The 21,764-nt window shown below is 41.8% G+C and overlaps 1 protein-coding gene across 3 annotated transcripts in view; it reads right to left on the reverse strand.

Annotated features, from left to right (window-relative positions):
* The window catches only part of RNF130 (ring finger protein 130), a 146,194-nt gene that overhangs the window by 24,477 nt on the left and 99,953 nt on the right, over positions 1-21,764 (reverse strand). Inside the window, exons 7-9 of one of the 3 annotated variants that reach the window (XM_058739668.1) lie at positions 20,365-20,569; positions 17,130-17,223; positions 10,516-10,705 (exon numbers count right to left, since the gene is read on the reverse strand). In XM_058739668.1, coding sequence (XP_058595651.1) covers positions 10,690-10,705; positions 17,130-17,223; positions 20,365-20,569 — 315 coding nt within the window. In that variant the 3' untranslated portion in view covers positions 10,516-10,689. Of the gene's footprint in view, positions 1-10,515; positions 10,706-17,129; positions 17,224-20,364; positions 20,570-21,764 lie in introns of those variants that run through there. The other 2 variants (XM_058739688.1, XM_058739678.1) reach the window with 2 other exon arrangements.

Raw genomic sequence — 21,764 nt, forward strand, 5'->3', positions numbered from 1 at the left:
GCCTGGATCCTACTTCAGATTCTGTGTCTCCCTCTCTCTCTGCCCCTCCCCTGCTTGCACTCTGTCTCTCTCTAAAATAAACATTAAAAAATTAAAAAAAAAATACCTGATGCTAATTTGTTGCTATGGATAACCGTATTCCCACTGTCATCTGTGGCCCTCTTCTGTAGCTATAAGGTAGGGATTCGTTTGTTTGGCAGAAAGGCTGAAAAATGTCTTTTTTTTTTTTTTTTTTTTTTTTTTTTTTACCTTTGGGCTAAAGGAAATTTAATAGATCAGTGACCAATTCATAACTTGTTCTAAAACTATGCGCAGAAGAGATTTTGTCGGGGAAGGACAATATGTAGATTAAGCTAACAATTATAAAGGTATGTATGAAAAAATATGCTTATATATGCACAAAATCTCTCTGCAAGTGCACACGTAAAACTTAGGCAACAGAGATTGCTGGGAGAACACTGAGGACTGCATCAGAGTGGGAGGGAGATGTACCTTCACCTTATACCCTTTTGTACTATTTTGACTTTTTTTTTTTTTACCATTTGCATTTTATTCAGGAAAATAATTTAAGATGATTTTTAAGTACAAGAAAAAGGGTTGAAGGGGGAAATTTTAAATTTATGTATAATTTCACAACAATACTGCAAGACAGATGTGTTATTCTTATTTCAGAGAGAGGAAAATGGATGCTCAGAGGTGAAATAACTACCTCAAAATCATAAAGCTAGAGCTGGAATCCAGGTAAAGCAGAATCCAAAGCAAAGGCATCTTTCAGTTTTGTACTCTTAAATGTTTATTTATGTGTGTTGAGAGAGAGAGAGAGAGAGAGAGAGAGAGAGAGAGAGAGAGAGAGAGAAAGAGTACGAGGAAGCAGAGACAGAGGGAGATAAAATCCCAAGCAGGCTTGATGCTCAGCGCAGAGCCTGATGCGGGGCTCAATCCCATGAACCATGAGATCTTGACCTGAGTCAAAATCAAAAGTCAGATGCTTAACTGACTGAGCCACCCAGGTGCCCCATGGTTTTATACTCTTAACACAAAAATACCTTAGATGGTAGTTATGATCAAACTGCAAAAAAAAAAAAAAAAAAACAACAACAACCAAAAAACCAATATAATTACATTCAGTCGATATATTTAATTAATTAGTACAATTCAAATTCCTTAGATGCAATACTATTGACCGATTGAAGTTTTTTTTTCTTTAACGTTTATTTATTTTTTGGGAGGGAGGGAGGGAGGGAGGGAGAGAGAGAGAAAGAGAGAGAGAGAAAGAGAGAGAGAGAGAGAGAAGCAGAGAGAGAAGGAGTCACAGAATCCAAAGCAGGCTCCAGGCTCTGAGCTGTCAGCACAGAGCCCGATGCAGGACTTGAACTCACAAGCTGTGAGATCATGACCTGAGCTGAAGTTGGACACTTAACCAACTAAGCCACCCAGGAACCTGACCAATTTAAGCTTTTTATTCCGTATAAGAAATGGCTACAATAAATGAGAAGGTATACTTTTTCTAAGGCAATCAAAATTCAATTAAAATTTAAAAACTTTCCAAGGACTTTACAAAGGTGTTGGTAACAACTTTGATTAAAAAAAAAAATCACAATGTTGCTACTGCTTCTCTTTCTTTTCCAGAAATTCCAAAAAGATTATTACACCAGTGAAGACAGACAAGTCAACTTGAATGCTATTACCAACAGACCAGCTTGATAACTGAAGGACCCGGCAAATTATAAGGATTGCTCTCACTACAGAATCCTCCCCGTGTTCCTATAATTAATGTTACAGTATAATCTACAAAACTGTACCTTGTGCCTTCTTATAGAACTTAGACCATGCTCAAGTCTTCTTTATCCTGAGGCATCAAGAATTCCCTTGGAGTGAGGCTCCAGAGGGCAGGAGGGGGTCTCCTATCCCCCTTCCCAGAGCCTTCGTGTTCTATTTTCTCCTTATTTCTAGTCCCCTGCTGCAGGCCCTATCTCCAGATCAGGCAGATATATTTGCTCCTATGCGGCACAGCTTTGTTTTATCGCTATGCCTTAGGCTTACTGGTGGCTGCAGCCTATTGAAAGTGATAAATGACTAGAATTTTCACATAAAGCTTTCTTCTTATAAATCAGGAATTGGTGCTTGAGGCAAGACAGCCTTTCCAAGAGTCTTTTCAAAAGGCTGCTAGAGTTCTCACCTGGGCCTGGGACCTCTGTAGCCTCCAGGAAGATGAGTGCGTGCTGGCTGAACAGGAGGGAAAGGCAGTGGTGCCCAGTGGACCGAACATCGAACAGAAGACCAGTTGCAAAACCTCAGCAGGGCGGGGCCTTCTCTGGGCTGGAGGACGCCTGTGCAAGGCTTTCCCATCACCAACACCCAGAGGCACTTTTTAGGGATCAGTGCTTTTCATGTAAGAAAGGAAGCAACAGATACTACTGGGGAATACTATGTGCCAGGCACTTGCACAAGCCCCGTCCTCACTCTCCCGGCTCTGTATGGCTGCTACTGTGACTTGAACTCAGGGGCAAGACATTGAGGCTGGAGGAGGCTATGTGACTGACCCAGCCAGGAAGGGGGCTGGTCCAGGCTCATAGCCCAGCTGCTGGACTGCACATTTGAACGTGGTGCAGATCACGTCAACCTCAACACTCAGGGGTTGCCTGCTTTGTGTGTCCATTCATCGAGCTGGCAGAGTAGGTGAGGTATGCAGAGAGGTAATGGAAATTCAGTGTCTTGCCCCAGGCTTAGCAGGGCCAGGCCTCCATGGGAAGCTAAATTCTCTGTGCTGTGGCTGTGAACCTCCTCACCTGTCCCTGGCTGTTTGTGCTGACTCCCAGCTAAGGAGGACTCCACTCCGGAGCCCAGTTCCATGTGGGAGCCTGAGTTCCAAGGGGCATTTATACCTGCCTAGCAGTAAATGACGTTTAAAGAGTGTAGGTGACTCTGCCTGTTGCTCGGCAGCAGGAGCGCCTGCCCTGTGGAGACAGGACTCTGATGTTTCGTAGCTATTTGCAGTCTCGGGTCCCACTTGTTGGCACTGCACCGGGATCTGAGTGATGTTTCAAATGCCATTGGGATTACGCTTTCGTTTTTGCCTCTATAAACCTCCCCAACCCCTAAGATGCAGCTCTCCTCTACTGTAGTTAGGTTACACAAGTCACCAGAAGCTAGGTGCTAGAAATTCGGCCTTTCTGGGTCTGAAAAAAGTAAATTGTGCCTTTGAATTCTGAAAGACCCTTCACCGTCCACCTGTTTAGGCTGGTCTTGTTTCAGCCATGTGTGGTGTGTGGTGTGTGGTGGCGGGGTGTGAGGATCATGAGTAAAGAAGCCTCTTGGAAGGAGAGGTCACGTCAGGGCCACCTCCAGCTGAGCGCCCCACTTCTGCCTCTGCACCCTGAGCTTAGGGGTGGCCTCCGCAGGGAAGGGCGCCATCTTGAGGCAGAGGGCAGAGACTCAGGGTGAGAGAACCCCTTTCCCTTCGGTCAGCAAGACCAACGTGTATTTTCCTCAAAAGGAACTTGTATGAAAACCTTAAAGGTAAAGGAAACAAGAGTAAGGGAACTGGGTATGTTTTGCAGACTTACTAGATTTCTCTTCAGTTTCCTGGAGCCCCCTCAGAGACTGGCCAGGCTCTTGCCACCAATTTTACACACCCATCCTGGGCATCTTTTCATCACTGAAGTGTGCTTTTACCCCTCCTTCTCAGCCTGTGCTCGGGTTTGGCAGCCACCCTCGCTCTTGTGACCTCTACCTGCCTTTTCCACTCCTCAGAAAAGACAATGCTTCCCCTCTCTGAGCTGTCTGCAGGTGCACTGGTGCAGCTCTCCTGTACGGATGCTCTCCTGTGCTGGGTGAATTCTCCCTAGATGTCTCCTTACCCATGTGTTTCTAGAATCTTCTCATCAAAGGCCCTACTGTTTTCAGCCTATTTCTGGCTTGCTGGCTTGTGTGCTAAAGCAGCTTCTGAGCCGTGCTGTTCTAAGCCGGCACCTCTACCTACTTTCTTTAGTGACTCCATTTATTTAATTTTAGGTTCCAGTCTGCTATTTCACACTTTCCAAAAATGCATGAGCCTCCTTAAGGCTCCCCACTGGAAAAGCCACGGTCTGTAACAGCCCAGGACACCTCTCACCTGCTTGTGTCCTTGACCCCAGGCATCATACTTCTCAGCCTTTCCTACCACCGAGCATTGTGCACACAGGGCCCGTGGTCAGGATGCCCCGTGATCTGCCCTGCCACTTGATGAGCTTCTCTGAGGTGCAAAACAGAATGGGGTTTAAGAACACAGCCGTGGTAAGTTACTGGATTTCTCTAAACCTGTTTCCTTGTCTGTAACATGGGGGTTAACAAAAGGGTTGTTGCAAGGATTAAATGAGTTAATGTGTGAAATGCTTAAAAGAGTGAGTGCCTACCATATAGTAAGCACTAGATGTTAGCTATTATTGTGATTAATCATTAACTTTAAAAAGTGTGTGTATATACACACATGTATACAGAAAGAGTACGTGCATGCATGCACTAGCTCAGCCCTCAAATAGTTCCCTCTGTTCATGGTCCTGTTTCTTCCCTGAACCTTAGAATTCCATGAGTGAGAACCATGCACACTTTCCAAATGCTGGCCCAATGGTCTCAGGGCTGGAGTGTGGCTGGTGGTCAGGAACGTTATCCCTGGGCTGCTTCCGTTTCTGACTTTGCCACTTAATAGGTGAGCAATCTCTGGCCAAGTTTCTGGATATTCTCTAAGTTTCTTCATTTGCAAAAGAAGAAAGAACTATCCCTTCTCTGATTGGGATGTTGCCAAGATAAAGATTATCATGTATGTAAACCACTCAGCATGGTGCCTGCCACATCCTGGGAGATCTGGGGCTGCTAGTTTTTTCCTGCCCAGCTTCACAGCAGAGTTCTGGAATGGCAGTTTCTATCTCGACTGGATTCTTTGTTCTATTTGTTGCCATTAGGTTCTATTCTTAAACTGTCCTGATAAGGAATTTAACATAACCAAATATTTTTGTAGATAAAAAGTCAAAGAACCATCGGGATCTTTTCTCAACTATTTAAAAAGTCTACAGTTAAAAAAAAAAGTCTACAGTTACAACCCAGCTGGCTGAAGAGAAATTAGATTTAATCCCATGGGGCTTCAGCGGCTATGTCTGAAGCCATCAGGTAGATGATCAGGGAACTGCTTTCCTGTGGAGGCTCTTTGGACTGTAGACTGTATTCTTACCCACCTTTTGTCTGTTGTAAACACTGAGTCTTCCTTGAAATAAAACTCTTGAGAAACACTTTTTACTTTTGGTATGTGTATAAAACAAAAAGCAAAAACCACCTACTTCTTTAGGATTATAAAGTTTTCCAGTAAGGGCTTCAAAGTGAAATATCAATCTGTTCCAGACTAATTTCTGGTCATCTTCTAATTTTTAAAGTAGTAAACAAGAAATGACTCAACTTTATATATTTCTTCTATTCATAAAGCTGACTTCACTGTTGGTAGCGCTGTGACTGTGAAGAAATAAGCAACTGCCTTTGGATGATAATTTGAACTCTGATTCTAAGGAACCAAAGCCCATGTAAAGGATAACACGTGCAAACACATGCACACATATACAACATACCACCTTCAGAGTTAACAGAGACCAAGACTAATTGAAACATAAAAACTTAATGATGCCAGTTAAACTTCAAAGCCATAAAACGGTAGGTTCAAATTTCAATGGCAGGTGACAAATCTTTCCTAAGACTGATGGAAAGCTCCATCCTGTTAATTCACTCATTTCATTTCTTAGCTCTTATAAAAATTCTGTATTTGGCCCTGAAAAGCACCTACTGTTTTAAAAAAGTCTTACTCTCTGCTAGGGCTTGAAACAATGTGAAAAGGCAAAAGCACATTAATAGAGACAGTAGCATTGTCATTAAACACTCTTACATCTCCTGCTTATGAAGGAAAATCACAACTCACCATAAATGGGAAGGAGAGCAAAGGGAACAAACTAGGTTAATTTTTACTGGAATAAAGTAAGGTGGGGAGGAACTATCTTACTAATTTATGAAAATACTGCTAGAAGAAAAAAATATTTTGTAGGTATTGAGGAAGAAGCCAACCTCAACACAGCCTGCTCTAGAGAATAAGGTTAAACACTCAGGTGAGTTCTCTAGCATACAGAGTCGGCTGGAAATACCAGGAGAGCCACTGAACCAGTGAATCTCAAGGGATAAAGATGTACTAAATAACCTCTGCGGCTTCTGAAAATCCTTTAACTTACTCATGCACCTAACAACAGGGCCCCAGAATACATAAAGCAAAAACTGACATAATTGAAGGGAGAAACAATAATAGATTCAACAATAATCATTGGAATCTTCAGTACTCCACTTTCAATAACAGAATAGCTAGATCGAAGATAAAAAGAGGAACAAGAAAATTGAACAACACTATTAAACAACTAGAGCTAACAGACATCTACGGAGCACTCCACCCTATAGCAGAATATGTATTTCTCTCAAGTGAACATGGAACATTCTCCAAGACAGACCATATGTTAGGTAATAAAACAAGCCTCAATATATTTAAAATGATTGAAATCATACAAAGTATATTTCCAACCACAATGTAATGAAATTAGAAATCTGTAAGAGAAGGAAATTTGGGCAATTCACAAAGATGTGGCATTTAAGCAACATACTCCCCTAAACAACAAATGGGTCAAAAGAGAAATCACAGGGAAACTAGAAAAAAAAAAAAACTGGGATAACTGATATAAAACCCACAACATACCAAAACCCTATTGATGAGCAAAACTGTGCTTAAATGAAAACTTACAGCTGTAAATAATTATATTAAAAAGAAGAAAGAGCTGAAGTTTTTCCACTTTAAGAGAGAAAAAAAGAGAAAGAAAAAACTAGGCCCAAACCAAGCAGCAGAAGAAAGTAACAAAGATCTGAGTAAAAATTAATTAAATGCAAAATAGAAAAATTGGCAAATTAATGAAACCAAAAGTTAGTTCTTTGACAAGGTCAAAATTTGCAAACCTTTAGCTGAATTGACCAAGCAAAAAAGAAAGAAGACTCAAGTTACTAAAATCAGGGATGAAAGAGGGGACATTACTACCTACACTGCAGGAATAAAAAAGGATTACAAGGGAACCTTATAGACAATCATGTGCCAATGAATAAAATAAACTTGATGAAATGGACAATTACCTACAGAGATGCAAACTATAGGAACTGACTTAACTAGAAATAGAAAAGACCTGTAAAAACTAAAGACAGTGAGCCAGTAATCAAAAAACTTCCCACAAGGAAAAGTTCAGAGCCAGATGGCTTCACTGGTGAGTTTTACCAAACAAATGAGAATTAACACCAATCCTTCTCAAACTCTTTCAAAAAACAGCAGAGGAGGAAACACTTAATAATCATTATATGAGGCCAGCAGTACAGATACTAAAGCCAGAAAAAGAAATCACAAAATTATGGACCCATACCTCGTATGAATACAGATGCATAAACCCTCAGCAAATACTACCAAACTAAATTCTGCAACATATAAAAACATAATCCCACTGTGACCACTTGCCTGGGGATTTATCCCAGGAATGCAAGGTTGGCGCAACACATGAAAATTGATCAATGTAATACATTAATGCAAAAAAGGACAAAACCTATAAAATAATCACAATAGGCACAGAAAAAGCATTTGACAAAATCCGAAACTCATGATAAAAACACTCAACAAGTTAGAAACAGAGAGGAACTTTTTCAATCTGATAAAGGGCATCTATGACAATCCCATAGCTAACATCATACTCAATGGTGATAGTCTGAAAGCTTTCCCCCCAAGATAAGGAACAACACATGGATGCTGCTTGCACCACTTCTATTCAACATTCCACTAATGGAGGGTCTAGCCAGGGACAATTAAGCAAGAAAATGAAGTAAAACGCATTCAGATCAGAAAGAACATTAAATTATCTCTATTTGCAGATGATATGACCTCTTATATAGAAAATTCAAAGGCATCCACTAAAAGGCTATTAGAGCTAGTAAATGAGCTCAGCAAGGTTGCAAGAATAAAAAATCCATCATATTTCTACAGAAATTAAATAAATAAAAAGGCATCCTCTGTTCATGGATTGAAAGACTTAATACTGTTATGACACTACTACCTAAAACGATCTGCAGATTCAGCATAATCCTGATCAAAATCCCAGCTGGCATTTTTGCAAAGATTGAGAAACTGATCCTAAAATTCATATGGAAATGCAAGGGGCCTTGGATAGCCAAAACACTCTTGAAAAATAACAAAGTTGGAGGACTCACACTTCCCAATTTTAAAAACTTAGTACAAAGCAACAGCAATCAATATCATGTGATACTGACACAAGGACAGAAATGGACACCAATGGAATAGAATTGAGAGCCCAGACATAAACTCATATATTATGCTTAACTGATTTTTGACAAGGGTACCAAGACCTCCATGGGGGAAAGAATAATTTTTTCCAACAAATGGTACTGGGACAAATGGATAGCCACATGCAAAAGAATGAAGTTCGTCCCCTACCTCACACCATATACAAATTTTAACTCAAAATGAGTCAAAGACCTAAATATAAGAACTAACCTATAAAACTTATGTTAAATTTTGTTAAAAACTTGTTAAATTTCCTGTCATCTTGAATCAGGCAATGATTTTACACACATGATACCTAAAACACAAACCAAAGAAAAAGTCAGACAAACTGGACTCCATCAAAATGAAACACCTGTATTTTGAAAGTTACCACTGAGAAAGTGAACAACTTAAATAGGATAAAATATTTGCAAATCATAGATAAGAGTCTAGTAATCTGGAATACATAAAGAACTCTTATAAGTTAACCACAAAAAGACAATCCAACTGAAAAAACAGGCAAAGGAGTCAAACAGATCTTTCTCTAAAGACATTCCAGTGGCCAACAAGCACATGAAAAGCTGCCCAACATCAGTAGTCACTAGGGAAATGCAAACTAAAACCAAGTCAAAATGCAAATAATAAGGTGACATTTTGTACCCACTAGAAATGGCTAGAATTTTTTAAAAAGTTAAATAATAATAATGTATTAGGAAGAAGAGAAATTGGAACTCTTGTACACTGCTGGTGGGCTATCCACTGCTATGGATAATAGCTTGGCAGTCTTTCAACAAGTTCTAGAGTTGCCATATGACCCAGCAATTCCACTCCCAGGGACACACCCAAGAGAACTGAAAGATACATTCACACAGAAACTTGTACAAAAGGTAGAAGCAACCCACATGTCCATTACTGGATGAACAAGATGTGGTATATTTATCCACACAATGGAATTATTATTCAGCCAGAAAGGATAAATACTGATTCATGCTACAATATGGAAGAACTTGCAAATGTTATATTAAGTGAAAGAAGGCAGACACAAAAGGCTACACACTGAACAGTTCTATTTATATGAAATGTCCAGAATGGGTAAATCCACAGAGACAGAGAGTGGATTTGTGGTTTCCAGGCTGGCAGGGTGAGCGGTGACTGTTAATGGGTATAGGGCTTCTCTTAGGGGTGATGAAAATGTTCTAGAATTAGACAGTTGTGATGGTTGCACACCCTTGTGAATATACTGAAAACCACTGACATGGCTTATCCTTTAAAAGGGCAAATTTTATGGTATGTGAATTAAATCTCAACAAAATAGATAAAAATCTTCAACCCCTTACCAATTTGAGAATGACTGCTGTAGTGAACCCATTACTGATGGGATCAAATTCAGATGGGAATTTGGGAGTAAATTCTCATCCCTCAGGCATACTGATGCAAAAGGTTGAGGATTCACTGCTTAGAATGTTTACACATACTGATAATCCTTCAAGCATATGATTCAATAGAACATAAACTATTTTAACATTCTTCTTGTCAATACAGCAAAAAAGATTTCCACTTGTAAAACTGCTCTCTTCCAACTTTTTAGAATTTGCTGCTTTAAAAAAAATACTGTACAAACTAGGGAGAAAAACACCTTGGACAGATATAATTTATTACACATCGGTGTGTATTTTGGAAAATTTTCCATAGACTCATTCCTTCATCCCACGAGTATTTATTGAGCACTTACTATGTGCAAAAAGCACTCTACTAGGCACGGGAGGATATAGAGGCAAGCGACACAGCTAAATGTCCCTGTTGCTGTGGGGCTGATGTTCCAGTGGAGGCAGATCAACCATGTTCTTCTGGTGGAGCAAGAGATTATCAGACAGGATGGTGACCTTGAAGCAAGTCTACTGGAGTAACTCCACTGGGTGCTTGAGTGGGCATTACTGCACAGGACGTGCTCACGCTCTGGTCGTATTTGGGCACCAGGAGGAACCAGTGTGAAAATACCAACAGGAGCAGCATCACTGCTCCTCCTGTGGGGGAGTCATGAGCACAGTTTGTCTCTGAAACACACATAAATGAAACTGGGGTATGTGATCTCCAGGTCAGCCTTCCGATCAATCACAGGTGGGTGAAAAATACTCAATAGCACGGTCTTTTTATTTTATTACTTATTTATTTTAATACAAAGCTTTGGCATTAGCAATTTTATGAAAAAATAAAATGTACTAAAAATAAACGCTTGTGTGGCATGATTGGTAAATGATGCACAAAAATAGGTTCTTTTTTCCTTCAAGGCAATCAGTCAGAAAGCAGTTTTTTTTTCTTCTTCAAAACCACTCTACCCTGTGGAATAGAAGGGAAAAAAAGAGGTCAAGAATTAGTTAAAAGGGAGTGGCCAATATTTTAAAATAACGGAGAAAGTGATCTTAACTGAAAAGTGGGCTGGGGCTGTCCCCCACCATTTCCCAGCCCCATTTGGGAAAGTCAGTAAGCCATTAGCATTTTCCTGAACTCAGCAGCTTCAGATCTGTGGTCAAGTGGCTCAGTCACCTTAGAAATGTGTTAGTCCCCCCACAAGGAACACAGGGAAAAGCACAGGCTAACCAGCATCCTGCTTAAAAATGCAGGGATGATTATCATACAATTCACAACTTTTCCTGGTTTGAATGCAAGTTCTCGGTGCTGAGTGTCCTGAAATCTGCAGCTATCTCTTTAAAATAGGATCCCCCTTTATACCTGGGACAAGAGTGTCTATGTTTATTTTGAAACAAATTTGTGAAGTGTAGACTTCTGGGACGTGTGGCTCTCTTACGGGACTTCCCCAGACTGTATGTGCACGTGTCCCTAAATCCGGTGTTTCATGGTGCCCGGGGTCTTGGGAAGCCCCCTGCTCTGCCCTGGGGCGGACACCACCCCTCCGCAGCCTGGCTCTGTGGGACGGCCCTAGCTTCCTGAAGCTTCGCGCAGCTGGTTCGCTTCCTTGGTACCCTGATTCTGGTCTCTAGTTGTGCTCTTTTCTCTCTACTCAGTTCTAGACCCACACTTCGAACCGCTTAATCTCTGGACACCACACAACTCTCCAGCATCTCTGATCTCCTTCCTCAGCTCTGTAGTCACTTAACCTCCCATCTCCAGTCTCTCCCAGGCCAAGGCAACTTCTAAGGAATCATCTTTGTGCCAAAAGGCCTCAGATATTACCTACTGCTTATAAGGGCACAGTCCAGATTCTGTAGTCAGCCTACTGCCTCCAGCAGACACATCAAGCCCACCACTCCCTGAACCAGCTCTGCTTTTTCCTCTTTGTGTCCTAAATTATGCCTGGCCTGGTTCCTGAGTGACTCTCTCCAGGAAGCCTCTGTTAACTCCCCAGGGGGCAGCAGGTCCCCTGTGTCTGTGTGACACTGAGAGGCTCTGCCATCACTCCCACTAGTGCCTAAGCCTGAGCACTGTGCAGCACAGCCCCATTCCCACAGCGCCCCTGCAGGGCAGGGCCTGGTGCCTTGGGAGGGTTGGCGGGGCGTAGCAGGAAGGCCGCTCACCACCTCACACTGTTCATCGCAGTCCACTTGAAGACCACATACCGATTTTATACAACTTCCTCAGAAAAGTAAAGTATTAGGTAGGAGAACTTTCAATGGGTGAGTCAAGATTTTTAAACTTAATTTTGCTCTTCTAAGAAACTATAAGCTAATGTAGCTGTAAGAAGGTTAAAGGTACTCGTGGGGGAAAAAAAAAGACAGTGAGGGAGTCCAATCAGGGGTCCCCACTGCCTTTAACTTTCTTTGTGCCATCACATTTCTAAAAAGCCCACTGTGTCCTCTTCCACTACATTATTTCTAGCCCTTAAATGGCTTACTGGAGCAGGCAAAGACCAGCAGTGTAAAGAAAGAGGTGGGCCCAGAAATGCTGGGCTTGAACCCCAGGCCCTCTTCCTATGGCATTTCTCAGGGGTCACGCAGCTCCTCTGGGCCTCACTTAGGTTATTTTGTGTACATATCTCAGGCTCAGAGTGGCTGAGAGGAGAAAGAGGTGGATTCATTATCAAACTGGGGGCAAGTTCAAATCTTTGCTGGCGCTGCTATAAGGAAGGCTGTCTCGGAAAAATAAACAATCAAAGATGGGTACCAGTGTAACTAAGCAAAAGGTATTCTGTTGAGAACCAGAAATCCAAAATTCTTTAGATCCGTGTTTCTCAAACTGCAGGCTGCAGACTATTACTGGACTGTAAAAATCAATGTGGGAATTCATGACCAGTATTAACAACAACAAGGTACAGAGAGGAGATCAGAGAATAAGGATATAGTAAGGGAGGTGTTTGTGAAACTTGTTTCAGTTATACACATGTGAATATGTCACAATACAAAATGTAGTTCTTACAGTGGCAGGTGGTAAAAAAAAAAAAAAAAAAGTTTTAAAATAGTTTTGATAGTTAAGGTTCTAAAAGGGGCAGCCAGCCAGCAGGGCATGCAATACCTCTTCTTGGGCTCTGATCCCTCCTAGGAAAGGACAGACAACTGAAGAGGGACTCTCAGAACTGGAAGGAGCCTCAGACTTGCACCTGACACAGGGTCTGCCTCTGAACAGTGCTGGCCTTGTGGTTTCTGTCACATAAGCAGGTTCTGGTAATTCACCAGCTCTCAAGGTATCCCGTGTCATGGATGGACACTGTTGATCGGCAGTTAAGTTCTTTCCTATATTAGGTGTTACTCTACCTCTCCTCTGTGGATGTCTCCAGAGCTCCTGAACTGCCCCCTCCATATGCACTGGTTAGTCATCACGAGACTATTGTGAGTGTTATAGGGGCAACCTGGGTAGAAACAGAGTCCCACACAGGAGTAAGTTCTTGGGAAGCACTCAGTCAACAGCAGCTAGTCTCATCTGTGGGAGCCCTTCAAATACATCCCTCACATCACCCTCATCTTCACTCTTCTGAGCCAAGCACCCTCAAGACATAAAGATGATTACATTTTCAGATCCTTTTATATTGAAATACGTCAATGTTCGTCTTAAAGAGTGTGTGTAGATAACTCAGAAATACTGAAAAGGGGTTCAAATAAAAACATCAATTCCTCTGATCTGGCTCATAAATGTCTATCACTGCACCTCAGAGGCCACCAGCTCACCAGGAATATTGGTGGGGACAACTCGGGCCTGCTGCAGAGCCAGGCTTTCTGGTCTTGGGCTGTGCTACAGGATTCTATACTTGTTCCAGTTATTTTACCACACTTCCTCCGGTTCAGATGGTTTTGAATCTTGAACGTCTGGACTACACTCCCGGGCAGATCCTTGGGCACGAGTTCTATGAATCCGAATCTAGGAGCTGTGGAGGATACTTAGCTGGACCTCCCATTTGGCTGAAACCCTCCTGCATCATCTACCTTATCTCACAACTTGCTCCTCGAACAACAATGAAAAACACTGTCTTTTCTTATGTTGAGGGACAAATAGGCTGGTACAGATAAAAGCTGGTAAATGTTGGGATATAACGAGGTTTTCTGAATAATGAAGCAGAGCAGTAAACCTCCTTTGGGAACTGAAGTTCACTACCCTTGCTCACTGAGGTACTACGAAACAGGGGTATGAGAAGATCATATGTATAAATATATTTGTCTTTCATTTATTTGCTTCTTTGACTACCAACCTGTTTATATTTGCAAAGCCTCAACATTCACTAGATTTGTCTGCAGTGTTAAAAAATTAAAGCACAATTAGTCACGGTTGAGTATTTAAATAGTATTTCATACAATAGAAGGGGGGTGACCTCAGATCTGTGGACTTCTGACTGACCTCAGAGTTCAGGCAATAGTACAAGCCCTGGGTCACTGTGCAGAACATGGTGAGGGAGGTGGGCATGCTTTTGCCCCTAGCAGGGCAGGAATCGGTGCTCAGCAGCCATGCCTGGGCCTGTGTGGGTTCCACGTGCCTGCCCTTACACGTGGCCCACATGGCTTCATCTTGCAGGGTTTCACCAGTGACTAGACTGGGTCAAAGTCTTGCTGAAATCACTATATACAAGTTCAGTGTGACATTGTCAAAAGAGTAAACTATAATAGTAGGTAGTATGCGTACAGGTGAATTTTACTATCAACTTCCAGACAAATCACATGTAAAAAGATGGAAATCTATTTATATAGAAGACTATCTTACAAATGGATGAAGTTACCTAGAAAATTAGAAACAGCAATTAAAATGAAGACAATCTCATTTTGGCTGTAAGTTTTTGGTAAATGCAAAAGGGAAATAGGACAGATTTCAAAGAATTCATTAATGAAGAATAATTATAAATTTATTTGCTAGAAACTTTTCTCTGGAATTAAAGTTGCATAGGAATTTTTTTAATCAACATTCTTGGGAAGGAGACATTGAGTAAGAGTGACTATCATCTTTCCGTTATCTTCCACAATTAAAATGGCCTTTAAAATATTAAGTACTTCATGTTGTATTAAAAAATCAACATATAAAAGCACAACAGGAGAGAAAAACATCACCCACAATTCTACTAAATTAAGATAATCACCATTAATATTTTGGTGGCCATTCTTTCATACATCTGTATGCATGCACACACACACTCTCTCTCTCTCTCTCTCTCTCTCTCTCTCTCTCTCTCTCTCAATGGGATCATGAAAATTGTCCTTCAGAGTAGTTCTGACTGAAGGCACAGAAATAATACTCAAATGAACAACTGCGGTATCAACCTTCTACAAAGGCTAATGGGAGAAGGATCAGCCTAAGACATGGATCTAACATCTATGCTTAGACTGAGTCATGCAGGCATTTATGCATGGAACTGAAGTATCATGGCCCCAGGTACTTTGATTTCTAAAAGGTAACACATCTAGTGAGCCTTCTCTAAAATATGTGATGCATGAACTGAGCATCTGGCAGATCCTGAGTGGCAGCAAGGTGACCGTTAAATCACATCATGATTCTCTAAAAGTGCCCAGAATGCCTCTATATGCTGTGACTGGTTTTTGCTCATTTGTGAAAGTTTTAAGAAGTGGACCTACACTACCATGGACTCTGATGGGGTCAGTATGAGAGTAAGCAAAAGAGGTGATTGTAGGTGAAATAACTCTTCCCTCCACACAGGTCTGAATCATAGGCACTTACTGAGCTCCTATGATTCTATACTGTTTCATGGAAGAAAATTAAAATCATTTGCCAAATGATAAAGGCAGATGGTCATCTCATTCACAGAACTTTGAAAGAATCTCGGTGGAACCATTAAGCTAACATTTATTGAGCACTTATTATGTACCAGGCACTGTGCTAAGCACTTTACATGCGAATTCACACAACCTAGGGTATGCTCCTACCATTATTCTTGTTTTCTCCATGACTAAAATGAACCTCAGATAAATACAGCTGCCCAGGTCTCCCAAGCAAAAAATGGAAGAGCAAGGAGTCAAATCCAGGTTATGTCTCACTCTAGAGCCTGAGCAATTCACACTGTGCTATGTTGAAGTAAAACTGCATCAGGTGGGTTGGCCTGTTGGATGACTGGCCACAACTACTTGCCTGAAGGCTGAAGAATGCCAACCAACCATGGCATCCTCCCAACGTGTCAGGGATGCCAAAGGGCCCTTCTTACAAGTATCCAGGCAACAGATCAGGTTAGAGATAATAAAATGATGTCATGGTAAGTGCAGGTTACTTGCCCATTTGTTTCTACAGCTGGACAAGGAGTGTTCAATTAAATCAATTACATGAGCTTGGCTGGTTATGAATCAGTTAAAATGCCAGGACATAAGTGAGTGTGGAGAGCACATGAATGCCACCTGTACTAATTTAGGTTCCTACTTGGGCTGTGTCCTAGGGCTACTCTCATCTCAAAATTTTTTTCATGGATACTGGTAAAAGAAAGGACTAAAGAATACTTTACAATGCCCTAAATTTAAAACAAAACCAACAAAACCAAAAATAAAATAATAATAATAAAAAAATAAACCTTTGTTTTATCTTATCCCCATGGAAAGTTACTTGGAAAATCACTGGATCCAAATGGGACTTAAGAGTAATCTAGCCCAATTTTGCCTACTCTGAACAACCTCTAGCAGCCCCGACAAGTAACATGCAGCTTCTTCCTGCGTTCCTCATCCTGGGCACTCCCCATGGCAAACCAGCTCACGGGGTAAGTAGCCTCACTGACAACTGTTCTTCCTCTTACAGAGATGAAATTTGCTTTCCTGTGACCTACCCCTTTGGTCCTCATTTTGCCCCATGGAAATACCGTTTATGCTTATTTTCTTTGCCCCCCTGACAATCTTCCTACTCTTTGGAAACAGTGGGTCTTCCCGATTGCTTCTTTCTTAGAGGCTAAACATCCAAGTCACTGTCCCTTGACTGTAGGCCAGGGTGCCAGTGTTCCACCAAAAGCTAAGTATGTAAGAATCCAGGTCAGGTCTGGTGAGCACACAGTAAAGTGGGATTTTCCTGTCAATGATCAGGACATAGACATTCTTTGCACCCTATGACTGTGCTGGTTCCCCTGGAGTTTGCATTACACCGCTGCTGTACTCTAAGCACGTGGCTAACAAAAGCCCTTGGATCTTTTCTCGAGTGAGCTGTTGTTGCTGAGCAAGGTGACCTCCCGATCTGTGTTACTGACTAAAAATATATGGTCAAGAAATACACTTATTTTGCTAGGTATGGCGTCATCAGGATATGAAACTAGTGAAAGCCAAATTTCACCATCTTTATGAAAATTACAGGGTTTCTTGGGATCATCTGGCACATGCAATCCAAAAAATAATTTGTTACTTACTCATTAGCATTCAAGCTAGCTGTGGCTCTGATGATCATGTAGCAGAGTGTGAGAGCACTGAGGAGGCCAAAACTGGCAATAATAAACCATTCTTCTGTTGACAAAGGAAAGGGAGGAAATCACTCTGGGGAGAAGGCTTAAGTCAAATCGATGTCAACATTTCCCTCAAATGCAACGAAGCAGACGTCAACGGAGGTGTAAGCCAAGACTGGCCCAAGGAAGTGAAGCAGGAGGTTTGCCAGAGAGCTACTAACTGGAGAAGGTTAGTGGAAGTAGTGGTGAAAAGCTGCAAGGGAGAAAGGAAAGCATGGCCCAAACATTTCTTCCAGTTAAGGTCCTGAGGTTTGTGAAGAGTGTGGCCACCAAAAAGTGTGCAGCAGAAATAATGCATATAAAATTGCACGTGGACACAGAGTTTTAAATGGCTACTTTAGATGACAGTAAAGTGGACCAGCCATACTTCTATAACCTTTCCTTCTTCATTCTGTCACTTCTGCATGGTTGTGCCACTCATACGGAGTAGAGGTCCCAAAGGTCCTGTGGGTACTCCACGCAGTCCGCGGGCTGGCCTTCCGTGGCATTCGGGTCTACCTTCTTTTCTCTTAGGCACAGGTTTACTTACAGTCTTTATTTACAAAGGACATCTTATTGGTTCTCTCCTGGGAAGAACTACCCTTCATACTCCCGCCGGCGGGAAGCAAGCACTGGCTGCTTTGGCTGTGTCGAGCACAAGTAGGAAGGGAAGGTGACTCACAAGGTACCTGGCCCATCAAAGAGTTGGAAAAAAACCTCTGAAACACAGAACTCTAGGGTTTTTTATCTAGTCTTTCTCTAGATCCGGGAAGTCAGTTAATATTTTCCCTTCTTTTCAAAGCCTGTATGTCAAGGTAACGTTCCCAAAGTACTATTTACTGCGAACCTTGAAAATAACCTGAGAACCAATCTATAAAATATTTCCTAGTATATACACTAACTAGGGCTGGTTTAACAAGGTGGTACACAGCAAAGTCCCCTATGTATCTACAATAAGGCAGAGAGAAGACATTTATACTTGGAATGCCAAAGTTGGGTATGTAAAAGCTGCGTAGAACGTGAGGGTTTCTCAGTCTGGTTTCCATGAATCCTACAAATGTGCAAAATTGTGTGTGCCTAGGGATTTTTCTAGAATAAGGTTATTATACTTTCACTGGATTTTAAAGGTGGTGATCTTCAAAACGTTAAGAAATGGTCTTCAGGATTGCCAGGATGATGAGTTTGTTCTAGAAGCGTTTCTTGGCCATCTTGATCTGTATTGTTATAATGCTTAGCAAACTCTTTGGTTTTTGGTTAACAGTGCAGCCACTGCTTCCTGGATTACAAATTCGTCATCAGTACAGTAAATTTATAAGGTTTTAATTTCAGTCCAAATGAACATTTAAGAACCCATACAAAATCCACCATCTTTACCTGCATGTATTTTAAGTTAGGAAAAATGTGTCCTGGCATTTAAAAAAATTCAGAGATGACTGGTCATCAGTATCAAGAAGCTTAACACAGAGTTATTTTTTTCTTCTTAGAGACCTTTGTACATGATAAGCAGACTAACTTTTGGAACTTCAGTGATGTCTGTGTTTCTGCATACTGAACATACCATCCATAGATGTATGGCATTTCAGTTATAAAAACTAGTAACCAAAATGAAGCAGACCCCATCACAATGCCCGGTGGGTCCAGCAGTCTGCTGAGGCCGGAACCCCAGTGTGTATTTAGCACAGTGCCTTGCACAGTGGGTGCTGAGCGGGCGCACTGTAGCTGGTATGACACTACAGAGCTTTGAAGGCAAAGAAGAGGGAGCTTTGGTTTTGTTTAACCACATGAGTTTATTTATTCACATGTGTAAATTCCACTAATGGGGATTGATATGATATATGAAGTAACATTTTTTATCATCAAAATGGGAGATTCTGAAAGGACAGTTCTGCATAAAATATAGCAGGATCAGAACTTAATGTAGTAGTAGGTGCTCAATAAATGTCGATCAATGAAGGACCTACAAAAACTCATTAATAAACAAGGAACCTTTGTTTCCTTTATTGCTACTAGATCAGTTTTCAAAAATCTACACTATAAAACCTGAAAACGCGAAAAGCTGTCGAAACATATCACGGGGGAAATGGTAAGAAATGAGTCAAGCTGTATCAAAGAATAGTCTTCCTTATTTTGTAACTGAATGAAGTCTCCCTAAGTTTAGACAGATGCTAGAACAAAACCCGGGGAGTCGTTTGCTACTATTAAGTTTTGGTTGGTTAAAAACATGTGTCCTTCACTTGAACAGACCACATGAGGCTTGCTATGTCAAGGGCAAATCTTTCGCAACAGCTTTATCTGAGCTATGGACCCCCTGAGTTAAGCAGGGCCCCATCAGCTTTAGGGCTCGAAGCTACAGGCAAGCAACAGCACATACTGGAAAAGGCAGCACCAGAGTGGTGGCAAGGAAGATGGCGAAGGGCTGTTAGATGGAAAGATCACGTAGAGGATGGAATTGGAGGAGACAGCTGGCTTGTTACAGGGTGAATGTCCGCAAGGCCCACACACACGCCTGCCAGCCCACTCACACCGTACTGAGGCACGGCCATCAGAACACTCGGAGCACTGCTTTTCTTCCCATCAACGGCACAACAGTCAAGACGTTCATAACGAGCAAGAGCGTTTTTAAAGGCATATTACCCTTTGGCTTTTCTCCCACCTCATGTACCATGACACCAAAGAGGTAAGTGCCAAGACACCAAACGTCATAGAAAGTGTAAAATAAAGTAAGCGGCAGCCAGCTCAAGTTGCCCTAGAGTGGTTCATTTGTGTGTTCAAATCTGCCCTAGTGTTTCACTCAGCTGCCTGCAGCCTAGGAACCAGAGAGCACTGGTGCTCACCGTCACACAACACACCCAAGGTGACGCCCGAGGTCACATCCCAGCATGACCCTTGAAACTGCCCATCTGCAAGGCAACCATTTTGAAACCAGCTACTAAGACAAACCTCTGAACAACTACTTGTCAAATGGAAGCGATTCCCATTTATTATACACAAATACACAAGCTCCTTATTATAAACAAAGTTTCGTCTTCCAAATACCTGTTTCTTTCTCGGTTACAGACTAACCAACCGGCCCAGGAGATTGCCTCAACTGTCCTCCAGAGCAATCAATGCACACCAAACAGCAGCAAATCTGCCCTGCACCCGGGCACAGGGCCCCACTTACTTGTTACTGCAATGTTGATCTCTCCCGTTCTAGGAGTGAGCTCCCCATCCTGAGGAAGAGGTGAGATCCCCGAAGTTCGAAGTGGCTCCAGGCCAAGGGAGTTGTCACTGGCGAGGTCACCTAGGGCTGATCTTCGGTTAACTGCTTGGGTTCTGGTGAGCCTTTCCATATCAAATGCTACGTTATCAGTACATGGCAAATTTGGCTGCAAAACATTTCCAGATTAAAAGTACTTATAAGAATAACAAATCTTTTAGAAAATTCTAAATGTTTGATACCCTGTTGAAAAGACTTCAAGTTTTTTTTCCGTGTGGTTTCCTCTCATTTCTTTCCCCACTTACCCTTTCTCACCCACAAGTTTTTCTGTAAAAGAAACAGATTTCTTCCCAAAAATTGGTGAAAAAGAAAACTAAAATCCACTGCAGAACCGAGAAAACCAGATACTTCATCTTTATGAAGAAATGACAACCTTTGGTGGACATGGCTCACGGGCACAGGGGTTGTTCAATACATTACAAAGCTGACAAACATTTAAAATGTGTTGCTTTGGCTCTTCCATCAATGTGGAGCGAGAGCAAATGACATAAAATACTGCTTTCGTCCTATTAACTTCTCTGTAATGGAATTTATCTGGCAGTCAGTTTTTAAACGTCTCCTACCTTTAAACACAAGGAAAGTATCCAACCAAGAGCAGATCAACCCTGAAAAGACCTTGAATCGTGAGTAAGGGATCTGTTTCACAATCTAAGAATCTAACCCTGAAGGAGAGTTACAGAGCTGCCTTGGGGCCAAAGCCTACCAACTAAAACATGGATATGAGAATCTTCTGATGTAACAATACAGATACTTGGTTTCCCTAGCAACCTTTAGTTCTTGTAGCAGATAGCACGTCAGAGGCAGAGCTTGGAAGGATGGCTGAGAGAAGCTGAAGTATAGAGAAGTGACAGCCGACCAAACCCAGAACAATGGCTTCTCAGCCAGGAGAACGCTGTTCTAGATCACCCCAGAGCCTAAGTACAAAAAATGACAGCACAGTGCAATAACTGATGCTTATAATGATACCCACTCAAAAGAGGTTTATTATGGCCTTTATATTTAAAACCATGGTAGCCTGTAATAGATTTTAGAAGGGTTTCATTAAAAAACAGAAGGGAAAAAGTATTAGTACTTCAAAAATAGGACTTAAAAGAAAAACGAAACCAAACCACCACCAAGGCTAGAGGCAATGAAAGGAGATTAAGTTAATCCTTCCCAAAGTATCTGCCACATGTCAGGTATTGTGGAAGATGCTCTATGTTAAACTCCTCAAAAGGAGTGGGTTTTGTTCCCCAGGAGATGTCTGGCGACGTCTGGAGACATTCCGATCGTGTGACTGGTGTGTTGTGCCACTAGCATCAGGA

This window comes from Neofelis nebulosa, chromosome 1, assembly GCF_028018385.1.
Source record: "Neofelis nebulosa isolate mNeoNeb1 chromosome 1, mNeoNeb1.pri, whole genome shotgun sequence".
In the NCBI taxonomy this organism is placed as follows: Eukaryota; Metazoa; Chordata; class Mammalia; order Carnivora; family Felidae; genus Neofelis; species Neofelis nebulosa.